This window comes from Balearica regulorum, chromosome 8 (genome assembly GCF_011004875.1).
Source record: "Balearica regulorum gibbericeps isolate bBalReg1 chromosome 8, bBalReg1.pri, whole genome shotgun sequence".
NCBI lineage: Eukaryota > Metazoa > Chordata > Aves > Gruiformes > Gruidae > Balearica > Balearica regulorum.
In genome coordinates this window covers 28,371,397-28,387,761 of record NC_046191.1, presented here as the reverse complement: position 1 = coordinate 28,387,761, position 16,365 = coordinate 28,371,397, and the positions used below count along the sequence as shown (strand labels likewise).

General features: G+C 40.0%; 1 protein-coding gene across 18 annotated transcripts in view; it reads left to right on the top strand.

Moving 5' to 3' along the window:
* PRRC2C (proline rich coiled-coil 2C) overlaps positions 1–16,365 on the top strand; it is a 77,210-nt gene that overhangs the window by 19,152 nt on the left and 41,693 nt on the right. For all 18 annotated transcript variants that reach the window (XM_075760276.1, XM_075760292.1, XM_075760293.1 and 15 more), the window contains exons 2-12: positions 1,304–1,471; positions 2,692–2,869; positions 6,118–6,224; positions 9,340–9,477; positions 11,420–11,655; positions 12,023–12,102; positions 13,065–13,198; positions 13,282–13,369; positions 13,659–13,800; positions 14,824–14,898; positions 15,673–16,318. In XM_075760276.1, coding sequence (XP_075616391.1) covers positions 1,357–1,471; positions 2,692–2,869; positions 6,118–6,224; positions 9,340–9,477; positions 11,420–11,655; positions 12,023–12,102; positions 13,065–13,198; positions 13,282–13,369; positions 13,659–13,800; positions 14,824–14,898; positions 15,673–16,318 — 1,939 coding nt within the window. In that variant the 5' untranslated portion in view covers positions 1,304–1,356. The remainder of the gene's footprint in view (positions 1–1,303; positions 1,472–2,691; positions 2,870–6,117; positions 6,225–9,339; positions 9,478–11,419; positions 11,656–12,022; positions 12,103–13,064; positions 13,199–13,281; positions 13,370–13,658; positions 13,801–14,823; positions 14,899–15,672; positions 16,319–16,365) is intronic.

The window sequence follows — 16,365 nt, the reverse complement described above, 5'->3', positions numbered from 1 at the left end:
TATCACAGAGGCGCTGATTGGCTTGGCCTTGGCCAGCGGCGGGTCCATCTTGGAGCCGGCTGGCATTGGCTCTGTCAGACACAGGGGAAGCTTCTAGCAACTTCTCACAGAAGCCACCCCTGTAGCCCCCCAGCTACCAAAACTTTGCCACGCAAACCCAACACACATGGCTTGTAAATTGAGGTAGAAGGCAGAGGAGGGTGGGAATGTTATCATTCCTATACAAATAAAACTTCCCCGTTTTTTTGATGTTGGTTAACGTCTGTCATGACCAAGTAAGTGCTTTATTCTTTGGACTGCTTGGCCATGCAGGCTTCTTAATACAAGAGGGCCATGTGTATGAATCAAGTTCCTTTTGAAGATCATCTGAGGCTCTGAGTTTGACCAGGGAGTTTGCTGATCACTGAAGGGTATCAGCAGGACATACAGCTCTGTCTTGCTTACTGCTGTCTGCTCTTAGAATAAAATGCAAGAGCATTTGAGTGTACATAGCTATTCTGGAATTCATATAGAAATATATAAAAAAGTGTTAATGTAAGGGGGGGGCGGCAGGGGGTTTGGGTGGTGTTAGGATAAATCAGGTATATGATGTTCTGTTTAAGTGAATACTCACTTGTGTTCCTGCCTGATGATGAGCAGCAGCTCTGTCAAGTTCCTTCTAAGAACTTCTAGTGAAATATCAGTTATAGTTACTAGCTGCTTTTTCTCAAGGCCTGCTCTTCTGGGGGAAGGAAGGAGGAGGGGGATGTCCTGCTCTAACAGCCCTGTAATTTACTGCTGCAAGAAGAATAGTGTAACTCTTGGTTTAAGGAATTCTTTGCCCTCCCTGTCTGAACATACTGTGTTCCTAGTTTTGATAAAGAAAACTTCTGACTCTGTGTATTTAATTTCTCTAGCTGCTGAGTTCATGATAATTTTAATTGGAAAATAAACAAATTCCAGAAATACTGTACCACAGTTAATGCTATCTCAGCGCTTGGCTGCAGGAGTGGGTGAAGTCATTGAGCTTCCGCAGTGGGGAGCTAGCTGCTGGTGGAAACTCTGCGTACTTTTTTTTTTTTAGTGAGGTCATGGACAATATTTACCACTTTTACAGGGTTTGATATTAATTAAATGCAAATTGCATAGTGTTACATAAGCTTTGGAGTTCCAGGGGCTAATGTATTCTGTGGCATCTCCAGTACGCTTAAAAGAAACGGTGCTAAGAGTGTTAAATATGCTGTCCACTTTTGTTTTATGAACTCTCTCTTAAGTATTGGCTTATATTTAAATTGCTTTACTTCTCTGGTGTTTTTCTTTTCAGGCAAATTTTGAGGGGTGAGCAGGAGGTACCAGACTCGATGAGTTTCCATCGAAATGTCGGAAAAGTCAGGCCAGAGTACAAAAGCAAAGGATGGAAAAACAAAGTATGCAACACTCAGTCTGTTTAATACTTACAAGGGAAAGTCACTGGAAACTCAGAAAACCACAGGTGAGTAAACTGACTTTAGTTTTGTGTTCTGTTTCATCATTACTGTAGTGCTAATTAAGAGTGCAAAGTGTATGAGCACTTAACCACAGCAAGATTTTTGAACTGCTGGATACAACAGTTAAGTGGAAGAATTCTGGAAAGCAATCTTGAGTACCGTTTCTGGTTAGCTGTAAAGAGGAGTATTGGTTTAGGGAGACAGTGTTTGCAATCTACTAGGAAGTAGAATGTAGGTAAATAAAAACTGTTTTATAGTTGCAGTCTCCATTTGTTATCAGCATATGACATGGCATTCCCCAGCTGTGCTTTTTATGGTATTTCAGAAAACGTTTGCAGTACTGGAGGTGTTTGATTAACAAGGCAGTGGTTACTTTCAGATCAGGTGCTTTGTCTGTTTTGCAGACAAACACTGGGTGAAACTTATACTGAAGTTTCAAATAAGGCTGCTGTGGGCCTGCTTTTAATGATTGATTGGATTGAGAACCAGAAGGCTTTGAATTTGATTTGACATACTTGCCTAAATTGGGGTTGAAAGGGGAAATGTGTTCAAACTTCAGTGAAGTTTGCCACAATGTTATTTTTAACAGTTGAAACTGAGATGTTTGTAATGATACAACATGCCTAGGGTAGTATCTTGTACTTGTTCACCTGAGTTGGTTAGTTGGTAGATTGAATGTCCCGTGTAGTGTGTTAGCTTCACATTGCTTTTTCATACTTGTTGCCTGGAGTAAATGCAACTTGTAGGAATGTTTTTGCAAGAGCAGCATCTACCAACTGAAACTAGCAGCAAAAAAGAAATGGGCTGGACCCATGTGGGCATTCCTGGACTCATCAAGGTACATTAAACTCCAAAAGGAGCAGGAGAATGATGCTTGGCAACATGTTAAACAATATTAAGACATCAACATCATATTTTAAATAGCTCCTATAGCTTTCTGTCGCTGAGCATTGTGTATAAAGGTGGGCCCATATATCCTTTTTAATCTCTGGAATAGGCTAACCATAGCGACTCACTATTCAAAAAGTACTCAGGTTCTCCCTAACCAAGTATTTCTAATTCCCTTTTTTGTTTAATTAAATTATGAAGAATTTTGAATTTCTAATTCTTATATTCTTAAATTTTCTGAGTTTCTTGCAAAACATTTTTATTGCTTTATGCAGCTTTGCATGAACACTACCTGCTAAACAACGTTGTTAACTTGAGTTTTCTTTTTGGCATGCAGTTGCCGCGCGCCATGGATTACAGAGTCTTGGAAAAGTTGCTATTTCAAGGAGGATGCCTCCCCCAGCTAACCTCCCCAGTCTCAAAGCAGAGAACAAAGGCAACGACCCTAATGTGAACATTGTGCCTAAAGACGGCACAGGATGGGCTTCGAAACAAGAACAGCATGAAGAAGAAAAGTAAGTGACCATTGAGTTCAGTGTTGTTTTGCTGTGCCATTTCTCTCAAGTTTTCCCAAAACCAAGGGTGGGCAGGGCATGGGAAGAAATTGGCTAGACTTGACTGTCCTCGCGATAGCTACCAGAGAGGAAATAGCACTGCTATTAATTGTCGTAAGGAAGAATCTTGCTATTAGGGGGATAGTTTAAAAAAAAAACAGCAGAAAAAAACCCCAAACCACCACAAACCCAAACCAGTTCAGTTGGAAGCAGTATGCTTATAAATTCCATATGAGAGGATGAGTGTTTCCTTTAGCCACCTGATGTGGCTACCTTTGTGCAAGTTTTGATGGCTACTTAAAGGAAATACTATAGCATGTTTTTGTAAGATCAGTGTAATCGTCTTAAAATTCTCTTGAAACTGTAGGAGGAACCCTTAGGTACACAGCAGCTAAGTTTAGGAATAACTTGCAAGTTTGTGAGAGTATGCAAAAATCTGTTTAATTTAGTGTGATTGTGCTGATGTATGGCAGAGAAAGCTCAGACATTCTTGGTTTATATACATTTGTTTGAATCTCTGCTTTATTTTCCTAATGGTTCTTAATATTTGTTTGGTTAGTATGCCATGTTTTAAACTTTACCCTATGGTTTCACATTCCCTCAATATGTGATACAAACAAAAGTGATGGTGATGTTAATGCATGGCTGTATACTGTGTGTAATATAATTTCCCATGCTCATTACAGTTTCATCTGCTAAGTTTGTTTCACGCTTGTGTAAGAGGTCAGCTAAAGAAAATAGAAACTAAAACTTTTCAATGATCTAATTAGAAAGCATTTTAAAGCAAATTTTTTGCCATGTAAGCTTAAAATAGGATATGATTCTCACAACAAAAGTAGAAGTGGGTTTTAAGTGTTTACTCTTTGACATATAAATTGCTTTGAAAAAACACTTGGAAGGTAGGGGCACTGATTGTATGTCACTAGGACTTAGGAAAGCAAAACCTGATTGAAGTTTTCTTCCTCTTCTTGCTGTCCCTTTATTTCTCCTTGTATACTTTTTCTACATTTAAATGCCAATTTTTGACATCTCTCTGAAAAGCTATTAGACTTCAGGAGTGTACTGTTGTGTTTAGCTTTTGATTTTAAGCTTAAAACTACAAACTTACAATTTTCTGCCCAGTGTTTTGTATGGTACTTTAACAACATATTCCTGTACTTCAAGGTCACTTACACTTTGTCTGGTTAAACCTGTGTTGAGCCAGTAGCTTGACTAAAACACACCTTATCTGCATCTTTGTCTGCCTTTCCATAGCCTGCTGCGTGTGTCAGAAGTATATTGCAGTAGTTGATGTTCTGTTTAAAAATAAATAGCTGTCCCTTATCTGTAACTAGAAGGTGTTTACCTTTGTATTTTCATATGCATTATTCTGATAAAGGCCTCAAGACCACAGACAAGTAAAAAAGCGGGGTAGGGGGGATTCATTCGCAGGAACAGGTATGTATGCCCAGGCCAAAGTAAATTATCCAAAATTCAGACCATCTAATGTGCTTGCTCAAGTCTTCAGACCATTTTTGTGACTACTGCTCTATTTCTCCAGTATTTCAACATGCTTATAAATGCTGCAGTTTACATGTAAAGTGTTTTGGTATTCCTCTCACAAGTGTTGTGGATAAAGTTAACATCTTGATACCAGCTTGCTTTAGTTTAATTGTTTTTCTCTTGTATCACTGCATTGCAGTTCACATGAGTGAGTTGTTTGTGATTATGAAAATTTTTTTGCTGCTACTTTCCCAGGTTGCCATTCTTTCTATGGATGTTCCCTCAGTCCCTTTTTCCTGGGTAGCGCAGTCTGTCATGTATTGATTTAATTCTACTAGCAACAAACTGAATTTTTTCCTTTATCAAATGGTACACTTATAGGGCAGTGTTGGGATAACTGAAATTCTAAGCGGACTTGGCTTTGAAACAGTAGAACTGCAAGAAATAAACTCTTGTTTAAAATAAATAAATAAACAGTCTTGTTCCTTGTTTCACTTCTGTGTGACAAAGTACAACCACGTAAGTTCCAACTTCCCCAAAGTCTGTTTAGAAAATGTGCAGCTGTAAGAAAATATAACTAAGTGGAAACTAAAGAGATGAGAGGTTTGCTTTTTAAATTACAGCAATCAACGGAAACAAATCAAAATTGCATTCAGTTATCCTTGTGACAAGCCAGTTTGCTTCCCCCCAGTAGTGACTGATTTTTTTTTTTGGGTGCTGTTTACTTCCATGTCAAGTTCTGAGACCTCCATACAGTTCTTTGGGTTGGTCGCTGCAGAACCCAAATGGAACTGATTTGTCGGTGGCAGTCCTCAGAAATGTAGGATTACTTTAAGATCTATTTAAAGTATTTACAGTCATTTATTGTAAGTTAACTGACATGATACTGTGCTAGTTATCTCTTTACTGGTATAATAAAGTGATTCTAGACTACTGGAGTTGCCTCATAATTCCTGTTTTATCAAAAGTTACTACTAATGAGCTGGAGGTCTTGACTTGCAGACACTGGTGCTTTGGAGTCTTAAGATATCTGAATATGCAGATTTCAGAAATAGCTATTTTTGAGAGAAGTTAACCAACATCACTGAATGTATAGACTGGAAAGATCTTCAAGAATATGCCTGTTTTTTACGTTGGACAAAATGAGTCATTATGTCTGCCTCTTCATTGCTAAGATGGTGAAATAGAGACTTTGTTCTTAATGGATGTAAACTTCTGGGCTCCAATTCATGGTACCCGGAAATTTTTTCATTGTCTTTAGATTTTCAGTTCCTCTTACTTCATAATTCCTGACATATATTTGCCTTCTTTCAGTTCTTGGTGGTCTTTAAGTACTTTCCTCTGTTCCTGAGGCAAGAGAACAGGATTACAAATTATTCCCTTCCATGGTTGTAGATTGATTTATTTTTTTTATTGTCCAATACACTGCTTCCAAAGTTATAATTCTGTTCATGCCTGACTGCATTTTCTGTCCAGCCATTTTAATTCATTCCTCTCCACTTTGGGAAATCTACTCTTGAAAGAATTAGCTAATTTATTCCAATTTTTAACTGTTACTATAACAACTCCTTTTGTGTAAGAAAATGTTTTTTTCTGCAGAAAAGTAGTCATTGGTTCTTCAACTACATAGCTACCTCATTTCATTCACTTGTTTGTGGTAGTAATCCTGATGATCTTATTCTGTTCTTGCCCTCTTGTATTCACAAGTGCTTTTCCTCTAATTCCAGACAGCCAGACGTGCCGCAGACACAGCCAAAACCTGCTGTTCCTGCTCCTCCAGAAGCAGCTCCTGTTGCCAAATCGTGGGCCAACACCAAACCAGGTGGACAAGATGGTAAGTGATGTTCAAGGTAGAAGAAGGGTTCTTGACTAGCCTAGCAGGCTATGAATGCTGCTGTGAGACCCCAGGCTCAGCAACCATTTGAGTCTTGACCGGGCCAGTTGGAACTACAAATGCTGTGGAAGCAACTTTCTTGGCCAGAAGACGAGCAGATCCCCTGTCACTCAAGTGAGCTCCAGCCTGATTTAGCAGCCTTTTAAAGGGCTGGTATAGTCACCTCTTCTGGACTGACAGGGAAATGGTGGTGACAGCGTAAGATCTTAACATGGCTGTGGTGAGGAAGGAAAATCTCAGTCAGTAGTTATAATGCATACAATTTTGGCATATGGGAGGGAGAACCATAAGCAGTTAGTTGTCATTCTAATCATAATTTTGGATCGTTTTGTGCAAAATGTGTGTAGTCTTGCTTCTATTCAAGTGTCTGCTACAGCAATACTTTTCCCTTTATTTTATAGATGCGTTGGTTATTTTGGTTTGAGTGATAGTGTTCAAGTAGGGTTTTTCTGGGAAAAGCATTAAAGGTGTGTTTTGAGGCTTTTTAACATAATTGTATGAAAGGATGGAAAACTATTTCCATTAGCAGATGGAAGATCAGAACTAAATCTTCAGCAGATTTTTTAAATTGCTTGTAGAGTGAGAAGTTACTTAGAATTCCTGTGTCTCCATTATGAAAAATAACCTACGATATGTTTTATTCCTTAAATTTGAGACTTGCAAACTTTCTGTGGCTATAAAATAGAGAGGGTTTTGGCTTCCAAGTTGAAGTGAGCTCTCTTCTGGATAGAGATCTTAGAATAGTACAATCTCAATTGCAAAGAGGTACCTTCTCAGCCATTATATGGAGTTTGTTAGCATCGCATATCTAATGCTTTTACCTTTTTTTACAGTAAGTATTAGAAGTGACAATTCTAGATTTTCCACTTCTTGCTCTCCCCTCGAATGTTCAGTGTTTTCTTCATTGTCAAATATAGGAACTCTCCTCCTTTAAGCTTTTGCAGGAGATTTGTAGAATAAAAAAAAGGAATTAACACTGATGCAAAGTGATCTGCATTCCAGCCTTTCCACATAAGCTGATAAGACCATCTCTATGACACAGGAAATACTGATTCGGCTCAGTGGCTTCAAAATGCATTTAGCTAATTATTTTGTAGTTACCATGGCAGCTTGTGTGCCAAGCCCAGATGGTGCCCTCATTTCATTCAATTAATGCAGTAGTGGGTTTGCTGTTTCAAGAAGAAATACAGAATGTGAATTGGCATCAGCTGCTTGCTGTCCTACTCAGTTTGAAACTCAGGATACACCTGTGGTATTCATGCTTTCCTGATCTGCAGTTGGCTGGTGGAACTGCAGATTTTCCAGATGCCTTGTACACATTCCAGCAGTCATTCAACCGGCCACCTCATGCTCTTGTAAGACTTCAGTTGAGAGAGGCAAGACTAAATCCTTCTCTGATACTCTTGGTGGCCATGTAGAAAGGAAAGACTTTTAAAATGTAATGGCAGCATGTATTTTTCAGTTCATGCATTGGCTAAAAGTTGGGGTTAATTGTTACCATAATATCTTTGATTTCTTCTTTCTGAGCTGTTGGCTGACAATTTGGCTGTTTCAGGTTGGTAGCTTAAGCGCCGTCAAGCTGATCACTGAGGATGCTGGTACTTTGCAATTAAAACATTGTCATTGTTACTGTGTAGACTTGAGCAGAAAACATTTTTCAAGATTGATAAAACTCATCAATGTTGCATGCCACAGGACCTCTGAAGAGGCTCCCTTGCCTGGCAGGCCATCTGGTTAGTGTGACTGCAGTTTTCAGTCCCATTAAGCAAATCATTGGCTGTAGCTGCTGGGGAATGTCAAGTGTCCACTGTCTGTTAACAAAAAACAAGTTAACGTGATCTGTAGTACGTGAAGCTGGAATGAGGATTGAAAGGTTTCAAGACAATTTGTAGGCACAGGGATAAATAGTTGTATTTGCTGTCATGTCTTAGCAAAGAAAGTACAAAAAGGAGTTTATCCTATGTTTGATTGACTCTTAATCTTAAAAATAACTGAATCAGGATCCCTGCGTTCTATTGTCATGAATGATTCTTTCATGGATTGGAGAGAACAGAAAGTTTTCTAGCTGTTAGCTTAAAAAAAAAAAAAAAAAGGCATATCATGAGGGTTGGGGGGTTTTGGACAGCATATGTGCAGATTCTTTTTTGTGAGTTTGCCTTATACTCCATGTAGCTTAATATGATGTCTCTTATACTAGCCAATAGTGAAGACAGGTATAGGAACAGGGCATTTTTCAGGCTGCTGGACTAGACATCTTCCCTCTGTAAGTCATTTGGAACTAGAATGCTATTAACTTGATAAGTCAATATCCATTATGTGTTCATGGGGGGAGAAATTGGTTCAAAGTAGATGCTAACACCTTCTAAAGAGGAACACAGTCTATATATTTGGCTTCGCTACCATGTGCAACAAAAGTCTTACATTCCAATCCTGAGTTATGATGTCAAGGGTTTTAGAAATCAAAGAATGCTACAGTTCTGATACTTTTCTCATAATGTAAAAGCTGTGGCCTTTTAAAGTCCTGAAAAAATATTTGTTACTATAACAGTAATTGGAAAGGAAAGAATAATTGGAATATTTGGAATATATTGGAATATTTGTTACTATAACATTGATTGGGAGGGAATAAAAGGAAGCCCTTAAGATTTTGAGGGCTTTTGCAATAACATAGTTGCCCATTCTTGGGTTGATGATAGTTGTAGAGGGAAATCTTCATCTGGAAGTGGAGGTGGGTGGGTGTGTGTAAGAAGGTGTTAATGGAGAGTACCTGAAGTTCATCAGCTGTTGAAGTCTTGTTCTGTTGTCCATTATTGCTCTCTGGTGCTTCTGGATTTTTCTCAGGCTCAACAGGTGTGCTGGTTGACCTAGTAAATTAAAGAACTTTGGTATCAAATGTGAATGCTTTACAAGGATTGTTCTTTGTTTGTGTGAGTTATGTTGCCAGTAAACTAATGCAGCTTTAACATTCACTTTTGAAGAACGAGCAGGCTTTTATCACTTTCTGAACCGTTTTGACTACAGAAAATTCTGACTTTATGAATATCTTACTGTGTAGGTCCAGCTATTCAAGTAAATAGTTATTTCCAGCAAGAGTTTCCCAGTCTGCCGGCAGCTGGGGATCAGGAAAAGTCAGGCAAAGAGAAAGATACACCTGAAGAGCTCCATGGATCAGGACCCAACTTGCGCCCACAAAGTAAGTATATACTACAAATTTTTGTGAAATTGCATGGGTTTGCGTGGAACTTGTTTATTACTTGTGCCATGTACAAAATAAATTGATGAATTGATTGGGGTTTTTATCAACACACTCCTACACTGAAGAAACAGATTTTTGGGGGGTTTTCTTCTGCTCTACTCTGTTCCCGGTGTGTGGAAAATAGGGGTTTTAATCCTGTCCTGCAGTTCACTTTCCATTTTCCCAATTTAGTCAATACTCCACTTGTGCTCTGAGGAATATTTGTTAGTTGCATAATACTGGCATTTTCTTATTTCCAGCTGCTACATGTCACAACAGCTAAAATATGTATTTAAAGAACTCTCTTAATATTAACCAATTATATAAGTCATCATTATGGTTGTCCCCAAATGGTTAGTACTCATAAGAGTAGCTTGAAAAATCCTGAATAGAAAGTTTAATCTACAGGATACCAAAAAGAGTGGACTGTGATTTGAAAGGCATCTTTAGCTCATGGTGGAGGTGCTTTGACTAGCTGGATCAATTTCAGCTGTGAGGGATTAGATACAGTGAAAACAACCGTAACAGTGCTGGTTTTACATAGTGCAGTGAAGATATGTGTATTGCTTCCCCAGATCCTTTTAGTGGGTAGGCATTTGGGATTGTGCTTGTTTCCAGTGCAAAACAGGATTCCTTTCTCAAAAGTTTGGTTTTGATGAGGTTTGGTGGACTAGGGATCCTTTCCAGCACTGTAGGTGGCACTGTCTTGTGCCGGTGATAAGTAAGATGTGCGCTGCTTTCAGAGGGCTTGGGTTCTCAAGGAATCCTTAACTCCTTTCTGTGTTACAGGCGTCTGTTTTCCTTGATTTGTTTGTCAGCTCCTACAGACTGAGGCCATGTGCTTGTTTAGGTCCTCGCTGGATTTTGAATGTAAAGAATAAGTTGTCAAGAAATTTGAGGTGTCCAACACCAAATTAGGAAAACAGCTATGCATGTCTGTTCCAGCCTCCTGCAGGCAGTTATAGTTTTGGTCAGCACTGTACATGCTATATTAAGCCCTTCTTTTGGGTCTGACAGCAGAAAGCTGAAAGAACTTGGCAAGTACTGCCCCTTTAGCAGCTGTGCTCCCAAGCAAAGACAAGTACAACAACTGTAATGGATACTTAGGAGCATAGTGTAACACTTCTTAAAGGGTTTGTGCCACTAAAGGGACATTATTTACAGTGTGTGTCTGAATTTTTGTTGGTCCCCATGGATCTTAGCACTGCTGCTAAGTTTACTCTTTGGGGTTTCATTTGTCCTAACCCATGCTCTGTAGGCAGAAACTCCTAAATGAATGGACTGCCTGCTACAAGTGATAGGTCATTTAAAATGCCTTACTTTTCCTGGACTTTTTGCGAGACGTTCACACCCAGAAGTACAGCCCTCATCACTTCTGTTCGATCCTTATCAGATAGAGATACAAGCCAGACTCTGGATAGCTGTCTTCACTCAGAAAGATAATGCACAGGTATATGCCATTTTGAGCTGCTTTAGAGTTTCGTGACAGGCCTTTGCTGCCTAAGAAGCTTAATCTTTCCCTTTCCCTCCACGCTGAGTCAACAGTGACTCACTTATCACAGCTAAATCTGTTTTCTCTCCTGTGTCGTTATCAGTATCCTTCCTAAACTGTATTCTGTTTTGGAAGGTAGAGCAGGACAACTAGAGCAGTCTATAAAGTTAACCCTTACCCTTCAGGAACAGAGCTGGATATAGGGCTGAAGAGGATTAGAAAACAGCCTCTGTTTTCTCATGTGGCCGTGGCTTGCTTCAGTAACAAATACGAACATGTGTCTGCACAGATCACAGTGTCACTGAAAACTGGGTAGGAGGAATGTGTTTTTCATCGTGCCTGTCTGTAAATCTGTAATATAAAGTCTGTTCTGGGGTTTTTTTTCTCGTACTGATTCTGTCCATGCAGATGCTACTAGTTGGAGAGAAGGTGGTAATAAGAGCAACTCGCCCAGTTCTCCAACTGATCAAGAAGCTAAGGCCCTTGGACAAGAAGATGGTAATGCTACACCAGCAGACCAAAATGATGGCCAGAAGGCAGCAGAGAAGAGGGATGTGCGGTTACCACAGGTCCCTCAGCCCAAGCTGAATGGCCAGCAGCAACCACCTATCTCATCACAGTACAGGGCAATGATGCCACCTTATGTAAGTGATGGTTACATGAAAAGTTTTTAAGCAGCAGGTATTGATGATTGGCTAGTGTGATTTCCTTATGCTTTTCTCCTCCCTCTGTAGAATGCTTAGCAGCTCTGCTACAAGGGTGGGATCACAACCAACTCCTCAAAGGATGTGCCTGTTGCCGCTCCTGCTGCACTGAGTTTGAACTTGTCAGGAGCTGATTGATGCTTGTAATCAGTCCACTTTGGTGACTTGATGTCACACACTTGTGATATTAAGCAAACTGTCTTGAATGAAGAGTCTTGCTTTACTTCCATTGTGATTCCTTTAATGATGTCAGTATGCCTAATGCAATGATATTTTTTAACAAATGGCTTCTGTTTTTAAACCTTAGATGTTTAATCAGTATCCTAGAATGGCATATCCTCCTTCCATGCAAGGTCCAACAAGGTTTCCTAATTCTGAGCCTAGCAGGTAAGAAACCTTGCAAGTGTTGTGTGGATATGAAGTCTGTTTGTGACTCAATGGAGAGGGAAAAAAAAAAGAAAAAATGTGCACTGTCTTGATTATGATTATATACTGCATAAGAACTGACACTGGTTAGTCTCAAGTTTGGCTTGTGTGGAGCAGTGCCATGCAGTGGCTTGTGTTTGACAACAGCAAAACTTGAGGGAATTCTGCACATTACAGGGGTTTTGATTGGAAAGAGCAGGAGTCACTTGGGGACACCTTTTGGAAATTTCAACCAGTATTTTGCCTGTAAAAGGATTCTTCCATTGTTGCAATGAAAGTAGCTCATTCCTGTTTCTCAACTCTACTGCTCTCCAATTAAAGTAGAACTCTAATACATTACAAAATTAGTTTTCCTTTTCTCTGTGCATTTCTCCATAGTTGAGGATGGCCATGCATGTGCATGAGAAAATAGGAGATGTTGTAGGCAGTAGGATACAAAATTTGACAGGTGATCTGTGGTTGGGATTGGGAAGGGAACAGAAAGGCTGAGAAGGATGACTGGAAGAACTTGACTGTAGGAGTAGGAAGAAGGTACGGGAGCTTTGACAATGGGAAAGCATGAAAAGTATAAAGAAATAACCTCTGAGGTGGATAAGTTGGTCATAAGAAGGATGCTAGATCTATGCAGCATGTTTGAAAGCTACAAGGCATGTGGTTTTCTACTGTCAACTGATGTTTGGCTTGTTTATAGCCTTGCTTGCGCACTTCACAGAATACAATCTTTCTCTTCCATAAAGATCCATCTGGTGGTGTATCAGTAATTATTCAAACTACAGTAGTCACGCATGTGGATGATAGTTCACATTTATACTGTATTTGAGAGAACAGTACTGTATACTTCAAATCATTGTCGTACAAGTTGACCTTTTATCTAGTAATTTTGCTGGATAAATAGTGACAGTGGCCTTTGTCTCTCTTTTTAGAGGGCCAAGGGGAAGAGGACCGCCTTCATGGTGTTCAGAACCTATTGAGCGCCCATCGATTCTTAGTGCTAGTGAGCTTAAAGAACTTGATAAATTTGATAATCTAGATGCTGAGGCTGATGAAGGCTGGGCAGGTAAGAACATCAGATTAATGGTTTCTGTTATTAGTATGTTGAATCCTTCTGAAAGATTAATTGAATATTTGCTTATGTATCAGGTGCTCAGAGTGAAGTAGATTACACTGAGCAGTTGAACTTCAGTGATGACGACGAGCAAGGAAGTAGTCAAAAAGAGAAGGAAAGTGGGTGAGTTGGTGTTGCCACTTGGGTGTGAATGCCACTTAAGCTAGCTTAACTTTTGGGAAGGTTGAATGAAATGAATGCAAGTATTCATTCCAATAACATTTATTCCAGTAATTTAATAAAGTATTAAATTGCATAACTGCCTGTGGACTCCAGTCAGCTGGGCCATAATAGAAATGATCCTTGCCGTGAGGAAATCTCACTCTTGATAAGAAACGTTGAGGCTAGAAGATGAATCAGCAAATACCTGTGTGGAGTGCCCCTTCCATTTTTCTTATTTCTTTGCACATAGTGATGAACAAACACCGTCAAAAGATTCCCAGAGTCCTGATGGCCAGAAGGAAGCAGAAGAACAGACAAATGCTAAGTCTGCCACCCAGGTTTCTACAGCAGCAACCAAAGGGTCTTATGGCAAAAGTTCTCAGCTTGATCAGGTTTGTGTGCTCTTCTCTTCAGTGCTTTTGGCAACATTCTCATCAGGAGAGGTCCGACTCAAGTGTCTTTATAACTGTCAGGTCAATTAAGGTTATAAACATGAGCGAAAGCATTAGCTACTGCTTATCTGAGCTGTGGTAACTGATCGGGTGCTGCTTAGTCAACTTAGCTGCTTCTGGTTGCAAAATAAAAATAGCATGTCTTTATCTAGTGTGTTCTAATCCACAGTTGTGAGGGGGTGAGAACTCTTGTGGCAGTTACAGTGACTCAACTGACAAGCTTTAACTCCATGCTGTTGACTGTCCATCCCTGTAACAATGAATGAAACTATTCTGGTGTCCATTGTGTTTTATAGTGGCACAGAGTAAATTGTGCCCAGTTGACCCACACTTTTCCTGGGTGTGGGAGGGGTTTGGGTTTTTTTAATATCATGATCCACTTTCTTCAGTGCAACTTAGCAGTAATGTGTCAGCTCACTTCTGATATCTCAGGCAGATAGATTTTATGCAGACCATGTAGAATTCATCAGCTCAGCCATTTTGGGTTTTGGTTTACCCTCTAGTAAAGGAAGACTGGCAGCCACCTCAGCTTATGTCTGCTTCAGCCCTATTTATATTTTCCCAGGAAAAGCTACTGTTGGCTTTGAAAATTTCCCAGAAATGTTTTCTCTTTACACCAGTAGTGATGAAGATAAGGGTTCTTAAATTGGCTTTACTTGCACTTGCAATATATATAAAGATCACTTTGTCTTTTAGAGTTTGGTGCTATGTTGAATCTGAGGAAAAACAGCGCAGTAACATAAACTCCGAAATTCGGATGTGTGAATTTTTAAAGTAATTGTTTAGTGCTCAGCGCATAAAGTGGAAATGTTCTTGCGCTTGTTTTGCATGCAAATTTGTATTGTATACAGATAGTTCACTAGGTGTAGTATCTTAATGAGGTAGAAAACTAAAATCTAAAATTTGTCAGCTTGACTGTTGTTACGAGCTTGTTTAACCCTGGTACTGTGTTTGATCCAATAGGATCGAAGTCCAGCACAGCCTTCTATGCCTGAGAGAGGTGGTCCTGCTCTTCATCCAAAATCTATTCTACCACCGGTAAGAAAGATTAGAATTGTCCTTATTTCTTTGAGTTAAATTCTTTAATGCTGTGGTGGAGGGATTTAGACTAAGAAAAATAAAAATATGCTTCATATAAGGATAGGCCTTTTCTTAACAAGTAAACTGATTGTAGTGCCTGTGGCCCGGAAGAATGGGACCCCAACACAGCTGTGCTGCTAATTGTGTAAAGCAGCTCCATCTTGTAAGTGGCATATGAAATGCATGAGAACTTCAAGAGCTTTCAGTTATCCAGCCACATTTGGGATCTCGAGAGGACAGGGACATGGGAATGGTGCTGGAGGGCTGGCTGCCGAGGCACACGGGGAGATGAAGTCCCAAATGAAATGAATACATAGTAGCTTCTTACAAATTTTCAACAGTCCTTATTAAAATCTCTGTTATCCTGAGCTGCCTTGAATTTCTTTGGCTCCTCGAGGGGGACTTTTGTCTGAGATCTGCCCTGAGTGTCTCTGATATAGAGCAGCCTGTAACCAAATCTAAAAGATGTTTGTCATCTTTGCTGTCACTTTGCCTTAGTGATGATGGGGAGGAGTGATGTGAGCTCAACTGAATCTTTGCTTCTCCTTTCTGAGCTCAGGTTGCATGAGTCTGAACTGGAGCAGGAAGGTGGAGCCGTGCTTTTTCTTCCAAATCTTGTTTTTTAAAGGTGCCATACAAATACATGTGTAGACAAATAGTTAAATATAATGTTTCAACTGGCTGTTTATATAATAAATGCTTAACTTGATTTAATTGATTTTAATATTGCAGCACCCTCCTCCCCCTGATCGCCAGGTTGGACCTGGAAGGCAGGGACCCTTTCCCCCTAAACCAGTACCAGATGAAGATGAAATTTGGAAACAGAGAAGACGACAGCAGTCAGAGATATCCGCTGCAGTTGAGCGAGCCCGTAAGCGGCGAGAAGAGGAAGAAAGAAGAATGGAAGAACAGCGAAAAGCAGCTTGTGCCGAAAAGCTAAAACGGTTAAATGAGAAATTCGGCTGTGTGACAAAACCCTCCCGGGAAGACCCTCTGAAAGAGAGGGAGAGGGAAAGGGAGAGAGAGAGGGAGCGGGAGAGGGAAAGAGAAAGAGAAAGGGAGCGGGAGAGGGAAAAGGAGAGGGAGCGGGAGAGAGAGCGGGAAAAGGAAAAAGAGAGGGAAAGGGAGAAGGAAAAGGAAAAAGAGAGGGAAAGGGAGAAGGAAAAAGAAAAAGAAGAAAAAGAAAAACTAGAGAAGGCCAAAGAGCAAGAAAGGGAGAAAGAGAAAGAAAAGGAGATGGAGAAAGAAGAGAAGGAGAAGGAGCAAGAGAAACAAGAGGAGAAACCAGCACTTGAGATTCCTGAGCCTGTAGAACCTGTGGCAACACCTGTAGTAGAAAAACAAGAAAGTGAAACCAGGAATAACAAGGAAGAAAAAGGTATACTTGCACACAAGCAGTTGTCGTCTGTCTTAAAGTTGAGCCAC